Source organism: Pan troglodytes, chromosome 11 (assembly GCF_028858775.2).
Source record: "Pan troglodytes isolate AG18354 chromosome 11, NHGRI_mPanTro3-v2.0_pri, whole genome shotgun sequence".
Taxonomy (NCBI): domain Eukaryota; kingdom Metazoa; phylum Chordata; class Mammalia; order Primates; family Hominidae; genus Pan; species Pan troglodytes.
In genome coordinates this window covers 28,041,961-28,056,220 of record NC_072409.2, presented here as the reverse complement: position 1 = coordinate 28,056,220, position 14,260 = coordinate 28,041,961, and the positions used below count along the sequence as shown (strand labels likewise).

General features: G+C 38.2%; 1 protein-coding gene across 2 annotated transcripts in view; it reads right to left on the bottom strand.

Moving 5' to 3' along the window:
- The window catches only part of SVEP1 (sushi, von Willebrand factor type A, EGF and pentraxin domain containing 1), a 205,056-nt gene that overhangs the window by 32,653 nt on the left and 158,143 nt on the right, over nt 1-14,260 (bottom strand). For both annotated transcript variants that reach the window (XM_016961409.4, XM_520182.8), the window contains exons 37-40: nt 10,251-10,923; nt 5,344-8,135; nt 3,583-3,808; nt 82-237 (exon numbers count right to left, since the gene is read on the bottom strand). In XM_016961409.4, coding sequence (XP_016816898.1) covers nt 82-237; nt 3,583-3,808; nt 5,344-8,135; nt 10,251-10,923 — 3,847 coding nt within the window. The remainder of the gene's footprint in view (nt 1-81; nt 238-3,582; nt 3,809-5,343; nt 8,136-10,250; nt 10,924-14,260) is intronic.

Genomic DNA, 14,260 nt, shown 5'->3' with positions numbered 1-14,260 from the left:
CAAATTTGTGCTAATACTGAAAGTATCCCCAAGTATATTGGAAAAACAAATTATTTCTAGTTAAACAATTTGTTCGCTTACCTCTAGTTCATAGCCAGGCTCACACTGATAAATAATTGTGCTTTCAAAGGTGTATTTACTGCCAACCACAAATCCATGTTCTGGACTTTCAGGTTTGCCACAAGAAACTGGACTGCAAGATTCATCGGAGAATGGTGGCTCCCAGGTTCCATCAAGCTAAGTGACAAATAACAAAATGTAAGTTATGTTTAGAAGTTAATACATATGAATGAAGAAATTTGCAAATATTGGTTATTTGCAGAATAATCTCCAAAATGATAGTCAAAAGCACCTAGAGTTTGGTCCTACTTTTGCTACTTATTATATGTGGGCTTAAAAAACACACTTTAATTATTAGATGGTCTTAATAGTCACCCACAGACAATTTTAGACATTTCTTAAGCCCATAAAACAGGCATTTTCTTCCTAATAGAATCTATTCAAAAATCACGAGCAACAAGAAATATATTTTCATTATAATGCACGAGAACTGGAGGTTAATACAAATATTCTATAACTTACACTAATGCACTCTTAAATTTCAAGATTCTATATTTTATAATAAAGTTTATGAGAAACAGTAAATTTTAGGCATACTACTCAAAGTTTAAGAAAATCAGCTTCCTTTTCTCCATTCCAACGAGAATACCTGAAAACATTTTATCACATATTTTTGAAGGGGTCATGTAGAAAAAAATTTATATATATATATATATATATATAATTTTGTATCCATAAAGAAATCAATAATGATTAAAATAAATTTTATAAGGAAATCCTCAATAAATGATTAAAATAAAAATAACCAAAATAAATTCCAGATATAGCAAAAGAAAACAATAATATGTAGCTTTTAACAGTTATTAGTGTTATAATTACCCAGAAAGATTTCTGCAAAAAAAATTATTAAGGCACTACCTACACTATTGAAAAATTAAATGCAACATATATACTAGGAAAATGGTTAATCTGTTGGGTGAGGTGAGGCACACACAGATATATCTCTTGAAGATTGTTATTCTATTGCTAATATTTTTCTGTTTTCTTTGTGGAAATATATATGAATTGGATAACAGTCTTAAACAGGATTTGAGGCTAAACTCTCATTCTACATATGAACCAAAAGTAATTTTGTATATATGCCTGCATCATGATTAACCATTTTCCTAGTATATACGTTGCATTTAATTTTTCAATATTGTAAGTAATGCCTTAATAATTTTTTATTTTGCAGAAATCTTTCTGGGTATTATAACACCAGTAACTGTTAAAAGCTACATATTATTGTTTTCTTTTGCTATATGTGAAATTTATTTTGGTTATTTTTATTTTAATCATTTATTAATGATTTCTTTTTCTCCAGAGACTTGTGATGACTCCTTTATCAGAATCAGCTTCTGACTCATTACTTCTGTTCCATTTATTTTTACTCCTATGTAATTTTACATGAATACTACACTAAGAGTTTTGTAACTCTGTGATATATTTTAGTTTCTGGAGAGACTGGTCCTCTTTCAGTATTCATTTTTCAAAATTTGTATTGATCTCCTTATCCACGTATTTATTTTATGAACTACAGAATCATTTTGTCACATTACACAATACTCCTAGGTGCTGAACATAGTTTTACACAGTTTACACCTTAAAAAGGGTCTATTCTACTTTTCAGACCAAAAATTTAAACCAAAACCCAGTTGAGCAAAAGAGGGGGGTCATACTATGTGTGAAGAAACTAATGAAGGTTGTGAAAAATAAATTACTGACTTAAAAAAAAAAGAGCTTAGTATCTTTTTTAGCCAGTATCACAGAGTTCTCCAGGGCTTACAAGGGGACCCAGTTGTCTACACACCCAACCTGGAGAACAACAATTTGATTCACTTAATTATGGCAGAACGCTGTGTCAGACAGCTCAGAGTCTTAGACAAAGTTTCCTCTAAAACTTCTTCAGCCCTATATCTAAAAGGGACCATCTGGAACCATACAAAATTTGAAGGCATGTTAACAAACCATACAAAATTTGAAGGTAAGTTAATAATTTGGCAATTATTTAACTTGTTCCCCCTAATGTTTCTGCTTTTAGGTTTGACATTGACCAATCATTGAGTATGCATGATTTATAAATGGAAAACTGGGAGAAGGGAATGGTTCTTGAGTCCCTACTATATGTCAGGCAAGTACTAGCAATTTTCTATTACATTAGGTAATTTAATCCTTTCAATTATCACAGATTTACAAATAAAAAAATAAGCTGAAGGAATATAAGGTCATAGAACCTATAAATATTTGAGATGGAATTTAAACAAAAATGTATGCTTGAAGTGAAAGTCTGCTATACTCTGCCACATTCCTCTGCTTTTAATCCCCTGACACCAACCCCAACTCCAGCAAGAGTGTATCAGTGACACATTTTTTCTTCTCCTGGTATATCTTATGGAAGTTAGGAGAAGGGGATGGGCTAGGAAAGTCTGCTATCTACGGTGCTGATTCCTTCCCCGCCACCGCCTTTTTTTTTTTTTTTTTTTTTTGACACGGAGTATTGCTCTGTTACCAGGCTGGAGTGCAGTGGCGCAATCTCGGTTCACTGCAACCTCCGCATCCCGGGTTCAAGCAATTCTCCTGTCTCAGCCTCCCGAGTAGCTGGGACTATAGGCATGCGCCACTATGCCCGGCTGATTTTTGTATTTTTAGTAGAGACGGGGTTTCACTGTGTTGGCCAGGATGGTCTCAATCTCTTGACCTTGTGATCCACCCACCTCGGCCTCCCAAAGTGCTGGGATTACAGGCATGAGCCACCGTGCCCGGCCCGATTCCCATTTTCAAACTAAAAGTGCCAAAATTAGGTAAAAAAAAATGTGAAAATATCTATAATAAGATTTCATGACAAATTAATCATAAATCTTATGTGCAAAAGAATGTCTATGCATAGAAATCAGCCATGGGTTATGCCCAATATGTTTCTAGATTTAGTGGAAAGACCAAGGTTGTAGAAGCAGGCACTTTCCTCCATTATTTATCTCATTTCTCACCAACAATACAAGATACGTGTAATAATACACTTTTTTTTTACAAATAAGGAAACCAAAGTTCAGAAATTTTAAGCAACTTTCTCTACTGCTTACAAGCAGCAAATAGCAGAGAAGAGGATTTGACACCAATTATCTGTCTGCTTCTGCAAACTTTTGTCTTTCCACTAAAACTGGAAACATATTGGGCATAGCCCATGGCTGATTTCTACACAAGGACCCTCTTTTAATAAGATTTGTGGCTAATTTGTTATAAATATATTGTTACAGAAATCTTAATATTTTACCTAACCCTGGTGCTTTCTTAGTTTAAAGTGGGAATACTGCAGAAAAAAGATACATTTTACTATATTTTCTACCAAGAAACTTCTCAAATCCTTTGAAATGAGTGACAACTTCAGACTTTTTTTTCTTTTTGGGATTACTATTATAGATACTGCTTGCTTGGCAATATATGTATATGTAGGCGTTACACATTCTAATTAAGACAGAATCTTACCTGACATACTGATATGTTAACTCCCTCAAAGGTATACCCTTCTGCACACGACACAGAAACTTGCCTATTCACACTGAAATCGTCTCCATGAACAAGTATATGTGTTATGTTTTCCGGGAGAGGACATTTTTTAGGACTGCAGGAGATTCTCTCAGGGAACCAGCGACCATCTTTCTGACAGGTGAATGTATCTGTATCTGTATCCATCGTATAACCTTCCAGACATCTGCAATGGAAATGCAAAAATGAGTGCCTTAAAGGAAGTACAATATAGTTTCTGATCTATCCTTGGATTTAGGAAGCTGTTACAAGGCTCAGTAGATATTTTGTGCAACATATTGATTCTACTGTCAGGCGGATGGCATTGCCATGCAAAAACACCAACATAACAATAACAACCAGTTGAGCTGGGTGCGGTGGCTCATGCCTGTAATCCCTGCACTTTGGAAGGCTGAGGCAGGAGGACCACTTGAGTCCAGGAGCTTGAGACTAGGCTGGGCAACATAGTGAGACTTCATCTCTATAAAAAATAAACAAAATTAGCTGGGCATGGTGGCACATGCCTGTAGTCTCAGCTACTTGGGAGGCAGAGGTGGGAGGATTGCTTGAACTAAGGAGGTTGAGGCTGCAGTGAGCCAAGAACATGCCACTGCACTCCAGCCTGGGTGACAGAGCAAGACGTTGTCTCAAAAAACCAAAAAACAAAAAACCGGTAATAACCAGATCAGTTCTCAGTTATCCACATGAAAAGTTAGTCAAGACTAAAATTACTTTAAGTGTTTTTGATGTTATTTACCTTATTGTGGATATTATTATTATTGAATTCATTTTTATTCTATAAACAGCTAACAGTTCAGGAAATTCTAGACAGTCCAAAATGGACTCAGATACTAGTAGGAATACAGCACAATTAATATGTATTATGAATACCTACATGGACTCAGATACTAGTAGGAGTACAGCATAATTCGTATGTATTATAAATACCTACATGGACTCAGATACTAGTAGGAATACAGCACAATTCATATGTATTATGAATACCTACATGGACTCAGATACTAGTAGGAATACAGCATAATTAATATGTATTATAAATACCTACATGGACTCAGATACTAGTAGGAATACAGCATAATTCATATGTATTATGAATACCTACATGGACTCAGATACTAGTAGGAATACAGCATAATTCATTTGTATTATGAATACCTACATGGACTCAGATACTAGTAGGAATACAGCATAATTCATATGTATTATGAATACCTACTTTGTGCCAAGTGCTGCTCTAGGTCCTTTACATAAGATATTTCTTTTAATCCTGATTATTTGGCATGAACATGGCCTGAATTCTTCAGATTTTTGCCTTATGTCCCCAATATTTGCATGTGTAAATATAATCACAAAGTTATAATCATAAAGAAATTTACTATCCTGATGTTTAAAAAACAGCTTCACGATTCCAGAGCTTTTCAAGCTAGCTAGAGGATCTTGCTGTTTGTTTCACGAAGCTCAACAGAATATGATAGTCATGATAATTACATTGGAAACATGTCTGAAAAAAGTATCGATTTATTTTTATACTCAGTGGATTTCTACATAATTGTAGAATAAAGCCAAGTGTTAAAAGCACCAGTGTTTGGAGAGCAGTTCAGAGATGATGTTTTCTTCCCAATCAGCAAAATTTTTGATCGATCACATTTCATTTCATAATCCTGCCCGCACCCCTTGGAGACCCTAGAGCCATGATCTTACCTGAGTTTCACTTCACTTTCATAGGTGTGTGCCTCTCCAGTTGCCACTGCATTGGCGACAGACGGTGGGGACCCACAGGACAAGGGCTCACAGACTGGATAAGGCTGGCTCCATACCCCTTTCTCTGTACAAATCAGATCTGAACTGCCTTGTATGACATATCCAGACCTGCAGCTGTAAGTTATCACATTTTCCTTCCAAGAGCTGGTCTCACTGATGAACGCATTTGGTATCATTGGAAGAGAACCACAAGAAGTGTGTTCACAGTGGGGGAACCCAGAGCTCCACTGGCCATTGGCTTCACAGGTGATTTCAGAAAGTCCTAGGAGCTTGAAGCCTTTGAGGCACTGAATCCGGGCTGCCTTTCCACAGTCAAAATCTGTCCCATTGACAGTTCCATATTCAATTACTGGTGTGGAACATCTGCAAGGCAGGCAGGAAGGTGAGCTGCCACTCCAGGAGCCATTGGAGAGGCACCTTCTTGATGAATTTCCATGGAGCTTATAACCAGGAAAGCACTGATACTGTAAATGGCCCGCATGAATAAAGGAAAAACCATTAGGGAAACCATGGGCAAGATCTTCAGGAGGTCCACAGTTGACTGGTTTACAGAGAGGAATCTCTGCATCCCAGTTGCCATCTGACTGACAGGTGAGTTTTGGAGCACCGTGCAAGATGTAGCCCTCGTGACAGTGGAATGTTACTTCCTTCATGAAGCCATAGTCCAGGCCTTCCATCACCCCATTGGCCAGTTGTGGCGGGGTGGCACATCTGACAGGCACACAGTCGGGAGTGGCTCCACTCCAACTTCCATTGGCAAGACAAACCCGACTCCTGGCTTCCTCAAGCAAGAACCCTTCATTGCAAGTGTATTCAATCTCTTTTTGGAATGTGTACTCGTCTCCTCTCACCTGGCCATTGGCTGAGACTGGGGGTGAACCGCAGTCCACAGGAATGCAAATGGGCTCATCCTCATCCCAGTTTTTGTCATCCTGGCATGTTCTCCTCTCAGTGCCATTCAGCACATATCCGGGGTCACACTCATAGTACAACGTGCTCAGGTATGTGTAGTTGCTTCCTTTGATGGATCCATTCATGATTGGATTTGGCTTTTTGCATGAAATGGCTTCACAGCGTGGGGAGGCACCACTCCACTTTCTATTCTCTAGACAAAGCCTTAAGTCAGAGCCCACTAGAATGTGTCCAGGTTTACAGCTATACTGCACAGCACTTCCCATGCTAGTCTCTGTAAAACGCAAAAAGCCATTTTCAGGAGCAGTAGGCAAGTCACATTCAATTGAAATGCAGGATGGTGCACTGCCATTCCAAGTTCCATCTTCCTGGCAGATCAGCACAGGGTTCCCCAGAAGTTCATATCCTGGATTACAGGTGTATGAAACGATGGTACCATACAGAAAGTTTGATGAATGTGTAGCAGGAGACTCCTTTGTATTTTCCCAGGTTTTAGCCACTGCTCCCAAATGATAAGGAGGGTGAGGAGTCACGTATGGAACTTCCATCATGTCGTCTTCTTGCTCAAAATATCCCTGGTCATCTTTGAGTTTAGTACAGTCTCCAAAATCTATATGAGGAGGGAGGCCACAGTCTATTGGCATACATGTTGGGATGGAACTTGACCATCCTGACTCTTCACAGGTCTGCATGGCATGACCAGCCACCTGAAACCCAGGGAAGCAACTGTAGATGATTATGGCACCATAGCTGTAATCTGCACCTTCTACAAAACCATTTTCAATGGGTTGTGGGGAATCACAGTGGATGGCATTGCAAGATGGGGCATCTACATCCCAATCACCTGTCTCTAAACAGGTCAAGGCACTGGGACCTTCGAGCCGAAAGCCTCGGTTGCAAGAGTAGGTAACGGTCTGTCCATAGTGTAGGTCCGTGTAAGAGAATTTGCCATTCAAAATCTCCTTGGGTTTCAGGCACTCAATGGCTTTACATCTTGGTTTTCCTCCAAGCCAGTGACCATTTTCTCCACAAAGGGTGGTAGTATTTCCCACCAATTCAAAGCCTGGCTTGCAGGTATAGAGAGCGGTGCTGAGATAGGCAAGGCCTTGCACATCAATGATTCCATTGGGGATTTCCTCAGGTTGGGGACATTCTACTGGAACACATTCTGGCAGTGGAGAGCTCCAGGTGCCATCAGGTTGGCAGAGGGTGGTAGAATTTCCTCTTAGGAAAAACCCACCTACACAAGAATACTTGACAGTACTTCCAAAATGAAGAGCAGAAGAAGGAACGGGGACACCAAAGGAAATTAGGGGAGGTGGGGTACAAAGAACCATCTTACAAACAGGGAAAGAGTCATTCCATTGCTGGGATGGCAAGCATTTCAGGACAGAGGGGCCTTGCAGAACATGCCCTTCTTTACAGGAAAATGTCACGACTCCTACCTCGGTGGTCAACTCCTTTAATACTAGCTGGTTTTCCAAGAGGGGCGGCTCTGGGCACTTGGCAGGCACGCACTTTGGATTTGACTTCTTATTCCATTTGCCAGATTTCTGACATGTCCAAGAACTGTCACCAACAAGCTCATAACCCTCATTACAGAAAAACTGAACCTTGGACCCTACTTCAAAGTTTTCTCCTTTCATGAAGCCATTCTGGATCGGGGGAGGTTTTCCACAGTCGAGAGGAACACACATCAGAGGGGATTCACTGTGCCAGTGGCGATTGGCTTGGCAGACAAATACAGGACTTCCGACTGACTTATAGCCCGGGTTACACTGATACCTCACTTCACTCTCAAAGATCCTGCCAGTTGTATGCTGTGCAACAGGAAGAAAGCAAGTGAGTGCGATTTGTATAACAGATGATGGCATTAACTAAATCCTTGGATAGTGAAAAAAACTAAAAGGTCTATGTTAAAATGAATCAATTAGGAAGTAAGCAAATAATGATTTATGGTTTTTCCAGTAGGTCCATTCTATTTTTTTAAATAAGTGAAAATGATAGTAGAAAGTCAACTTAGGCTGGGCATGACGATTCATGCCTACAATCCCAGCACTTTGGGAGGCCGAGGCAGGAGGAACACTTGAGGTTAGGAGTTCAAGACCAGCCTGGCCAACATGGTGAAACCTGTACAAAAATTAGCTAGGCATGGTGGTATGTGCCTGTAATCCCAGCCATTTGGGAAGCTGAGGCAGGAGAATCACTTGAACCCAGGAGGCAGAGGTTGCAGTGAGCTGAGATTGTGCCACTGCACTCCAGCCTGGGAGACAGAGCAAGACTCTGTCTAAAGGGAAGAAAGAAAAGAAAGAAAAAAAAATCAAATTAAGTAATCCCCACTGCAGAAATCTTTACTACAGTGTTGAGCCCATAACAAGTAAAAGATCAGTAATCTATATATTGATTGGTGAACTGAGGAGGCAACACTAAAAATGATAAATTACTCAGTTCAAAAAAACTTTCTGCCCAAAGAAATGCTAGTAAAGAAGCACATAAACAATTAACATGTATTTGTTAATGTTGTTAGATCATAAATAGTCAAATAAAATGTTTTTATGGGTATGTCTTAAGAATACTATCAAAATTTTGTTTATATTCTTAACATATTTCTTAAAAATTACTGCTGTAACAATAGAAAATAAACAATATCCTATCTTTTAAAACAAAACATTAATATTCGTGATCTCAAAATTCAAACACATGTAATATAACAGGTCATAAACAAATAAACAAAATTACTCATTTTGTTTATGCATTGCTTGTGTGTCTCCCATGCATGTAAGCACCATGCCATTACACATCTAATCTGTGTTGTTAAATGCTAGGTCGCTGATTCTCAGAACTGTACCTGGTGCCAAGCAGGAGCTCTAGAAATATTTATTAAATTAATAAATGAACACCTCTCTACTTATACTCTATACCCTCTTCCAATTAATAAATGAACACCTCTCTACTTATACTCTATACCCTCTTCCAATGAAAAGCTACTAAATCTAAGCAAAAGCCTTAAATAAAAGGCTTTTACTGTTTTGTTATTTTGAATGTAAAGGAGAAAAGGTTGTACTGTGTATATATGTGGGTTTTAAAAAAGTGTTTAATTAGAATATGGTCAATTTCAAATGGCCCTTGATTTGGGGGAATAGATTCTCATTCCTATTTTCTTGGTAGGCTTATTGAGAAGACACACATTAGCGTGAAAGCAGGACATATTTGGGTTGGACTGAACTCTTTTGTCCATCACAGTGAAATTACCTTTAGGTTTACCAAAACAGAATTGTAAAAACTACATTATTTGGTTTACCCTATCTTTTGTCTAAGCATTTAAAATTATAATATATTTCTCTAGGTTCCATTTAGACCTTGCCTTCTATAAAATAAAGCATATATCCATCCTGAAAAACCTCTGTAAAACAAAATATTATATTAAAATTGGTTTATTCTAACTTCCTATTTAGGACTAAGCTGTTGCCACAAAGCACTTGAAATGCCTATACACTAGTAAAATGCAGAAAGTTATATATTAAAGATTCATAATCATCTTCATTAATTTTTTTTCCAGTCTTCACTACCTGTAGATTTTAGCCATTTCTGTTTTTCAATAATTAATTTGTTCATTGCCCCGCTTCTGAATAGTGGGTTCATCACAGTGGGCTGGCCCTGTAAGTGATGAAAGCCACAGAGCATTTGCTAATTAGTCTCTTACCTCCAGAAAGTGATTCACAACCGTAGGCAGATGAATTAATTCATCAAGAGATGAATTAATTATGAAAATGTTAAAAAGATTATCATGATTCCTTGTTAGTGATAATAGTAAATTCCAGTTTCCATGCCTTAGTGAACTTGGCAGTGTTTGGACTCAATTATTTGTTTTGTTTATTTATGTATTATGGGCCCTGTGACAAAAGCCATAGACCATTTGCTAATTGGTCTCTTACCTCCAGAAAGCCATTCTCAACCTTAGGTGGTTCACCACAAGATACCGGGTGGCACGTCGGTATAGGACTACTCCACTGCCCTGTGGCTTCGCAGGTGCTCTTCTTTTCCCCTTTGATGTAGAACCCCTTGTTGCAGCTGTAAGCCACCATGGCTCCAAAACTGTAGTTTGATCCACTTGCATAGCCATTCATGATGCTTGGTGGCTCTCCACACCGCACAGGGATGCACTGGATGGACATGGGGGAAGGGTTCCACTGCCCACCTCTCATACATTCAATCTTTGCTGAGGTGTTCAGTACAAAGCCTTCCATGCATTTAAAGCTCACAACTGAGCCAGCTGCAAATTTTGCTTTGCTCACAGATTCCAAGATGCTATAGGAAACCGATGGAGGTTTTTCACAGAAATGAGCTATACAACGGGGCATGTCTTGACCTTCTGGGGGTACCCACTTGCCCTGGGCATTGCAGAGAAGCTGGGAATTGTCTGCTAGGCTGTAACCATCAGAGCAGTAGTAGAATGCAATGTCTCCAAAGAGCCGATGGGCAGTCTCTGGAGAGGCGTGGTCCACAATGGGTGGCTCATCACAGGAGACAGCCAGGCACTGCTGGTCACTTCTACTCCACTTGCCGTCGGCCAGGCATTCAATGGTGTCAAGACCAGCAAGAGTATAGCTGTGAGGTTGGGAAGAAAGAAAGAATAACTAAGCATAATATTTGAGAAAAAGTGTTTGTGTCTTCTTCTATTTTTTAAATCTTTCCCACAATGACTTTAAATTTATCTTTAAAATAATATTTCCTCTTTGAATACTGAGCTTATTGATCAAATGACTTTCACTTGAGATATGTCAATACATTGTGATATTGTTTGTTCAGAAACATGTATTTAAATCTTCCCAACGACTTTATCTTTAAAATAATATTGACTCTTTGAATATTGAGCTTCTTGATCAAATGACTTGCATTTGAGATATATCAATACATTGTGATATTAATATTTGCTCAGAAAGGGAAATGGATTTGAGATTTTTTTGCTACTTAAGGAACTCTAATAATTGCTATATATTTAAAAAATAAAATCAAGGAGTAAGCTGTATAGTGCTATTTGACTCAAATATGGAATTCTATCTGCCTTTAGATGGTTTTAACTTGATTTTAGCATTTGTCTTTATTGTTTGTTCTTAAGCTACAATGTACAATGCCATATTTAGCCTACATATAGCTCATTGTTATGTACTGACACCTAGAGAACTTTAAAACAGTGATTATAATTTCAGTCTCCAATGTCTCCTAAACCTTTACCCCATGTGGCTAGAGTTGAAAGGTGTCAATTCAAGATGGATTAAAGACTTAAACATTAAACCTAAAACCATAAAAACCCTAGAAGAAAACCTAGGCAATACCATTCAGGACATAGGCATGGGCAAGGACTTCATGTCTAAAACACCAAAAGCAATGGCAACAAAAGACAAAATTGACAAATGGGATCTAATTAAACTAAAGAGCTTCTGCACAGCAAAAGAAACTACCATCAGAGTGAACAGGCAACCTACAAAATGGGAGAAAATTTTCACAACCTACTCATCTGACAAAGGGCTAATATCCAGAATCTACAATGAACTTAAACAAATTTACAAGAAAAAAACAAACCCCATCAAAAAGTGGGCAAAGGACATGAACAGACACTTCTCAAAAGAAGACATTTATGCAGCCAAAAAACACATGAAAAAATGCTCATCATCACTGGCCATCAGAGGAATGCAAATCAAAACCACAATGAGATACCATCTCACACCAGTTAGAATGGCAATCATTAAAAAGTCAGGAAACAACAGGTGCTGGAGAGGATGTGGAGAAATAGGAACACTTTTACACTGTTGGTGGGACTGTAAACTAGTTCAACCATTGTGGAAGTCAGTGTGGCGATTCCTCAGGGATCTAGAACTAGAAATACCATTTGACCCAGCCATCTCATTACTGGGTATATACCCAAATGACTATAAATCATGCTGCTATAAAGACACATGCACACGTATGTTTACTGCGGCACTATTCACAATAGCAAAGACTTGGAACCAACCCAAATGTCCAACAATGATAGACTGGATTAAGAAAATGTGGCACATATACACCATGGAATACTATGCAGCCATAAAAAAATGATGAGTTCATGTCCTTTGTAGGGACATGGATGAAATTGGAAATCATCATTCTCAGTAAACTATCACAAGAACAAAAAACCAAACACCGCATATTCTCACTTATAGGTGGGAATTGAACAATGAGATCACATGGACACAGGAAGGGGAACATCACACTCTGGGGACTGTTGTGGGGTGGGGGGAGGGGGGAGGGATAGCTTTGGGAGATATACCTAATGCTAGATGACGAGTTAGTGGGTGCAGCGCACCAGCATGGCACATGTATACATATGTAACTAACCTGCACAATGTGCACATGTACCCTAAAACTTGAAGTATAATAATAAAATAAAATAAAAGGTGTCTTCTGCATATGGCTCTGCTATTCAATCAGTATGAATAAATTTTTCTTAGTAATTCCCAGTCGTTATGCACAGATGTTGGCCCATATATAATGATGGATTGATGACTTACAAAAATCTAAAATTACTCTCAAGTGTTCTGTCAATGAGATAGAACAAAAGATTAGGATATGCAGTATTAGAATAATTATATTTGAGTCATGCTTATTTTCATCACTGATCTCTTACTGAACAGAAAATTGATGGAGTTTTGAAAAAATCTCTAACACCTGATTAGCCTGTCATTTTGCTACTAATGAAGGGTAAGGGAAATAAAATAATTGAGTACCTAGTTTAATCCTGCTTAGATGTAATGATTTTTTCATTGTAAGAAAATAAAGTGAATGGTGGTTCAGACAGGCTTAGAAACTTGCCTGAAGACACACAGCTGTAAGCAGCAGAATTGGGATCAGAATTTGGTTGATCAGATTCCAACACCTACACCTTTTCCACAACACTGCTCTCTGTCTCTCTGTTTTGAAAGTGAAGAAGGTTAGATCATACTTTCTGGGTGTCCTGGGCAAACTGTACTGCAGTGTCACTAATGCAAATTATTTGACCCACCCATTAGCAAAGATTAATTCATTAGTTATCAAATATTTCTCCTGAGATCTCTTTTAGTTTTATAAAGCATCAGCTATCATAGAGAGGTTGAAATTCCTTCATCCTAACTGGCAATATTTATGAAATCTATAAGAGACAGAGAAATCAGGAAAAAAATAACAGTGTATCAGCAGAGCTATATGCAGCCACCTTACCTAAGTTCACACATCATGCTATGGATGGAAGTGGTCTCAAAATGAATACTCAGACATTCCCAATAGTTGAGTACAGCCCCCAGTTAGGGCCTGCTGCATTTCGTTGCTTTAGATAGGCTCAGTTCTTTGTATGAAGATCTGAACTTAGCTTGGAATAATAGCCTATCAATATCACAGTGATGCTTTAGAAGAACACATCTTAGGATAAACTGGCTGGAACAAATTTGCATTTTTCTGGAATCGTAACAAAAAATCCTTTGAAAATGGGCAGAATAATTTTCAGATGCAATTTGCAATGATTTGATTGACACACTGGGTAGAAGCTTACTAATGAGCATGTGCCTGGAGAGCTTTATGACAGAGCTCCCAAATGCATTATTAGCTCTTCTGTCTTAGCAAAAAAGCCTTAAAAGAGCAGCCTACTAGATATTTAAACGGCTGCAATTTAATAAGAACAACAGGAAGCATAAATCAGCATCAATAATTATGTTTTCAATCATAAAGATTTTTGTCTGAACATATCTAATAATTGCATTTAGAAGTTTATATTTGAGAAGAATCAAAAGGAAAAATTTAATTAGGATTTTAGGGTGGCAATAACCCTTTCTTCCCTCTGCGTTTCTCACCAAGGAGTATAAACATGAGCATGAAAAGGAAAATGAGAAACAAATGACCACTTACGTATTTGAGCAAACAACTGAAAACCCCCTAC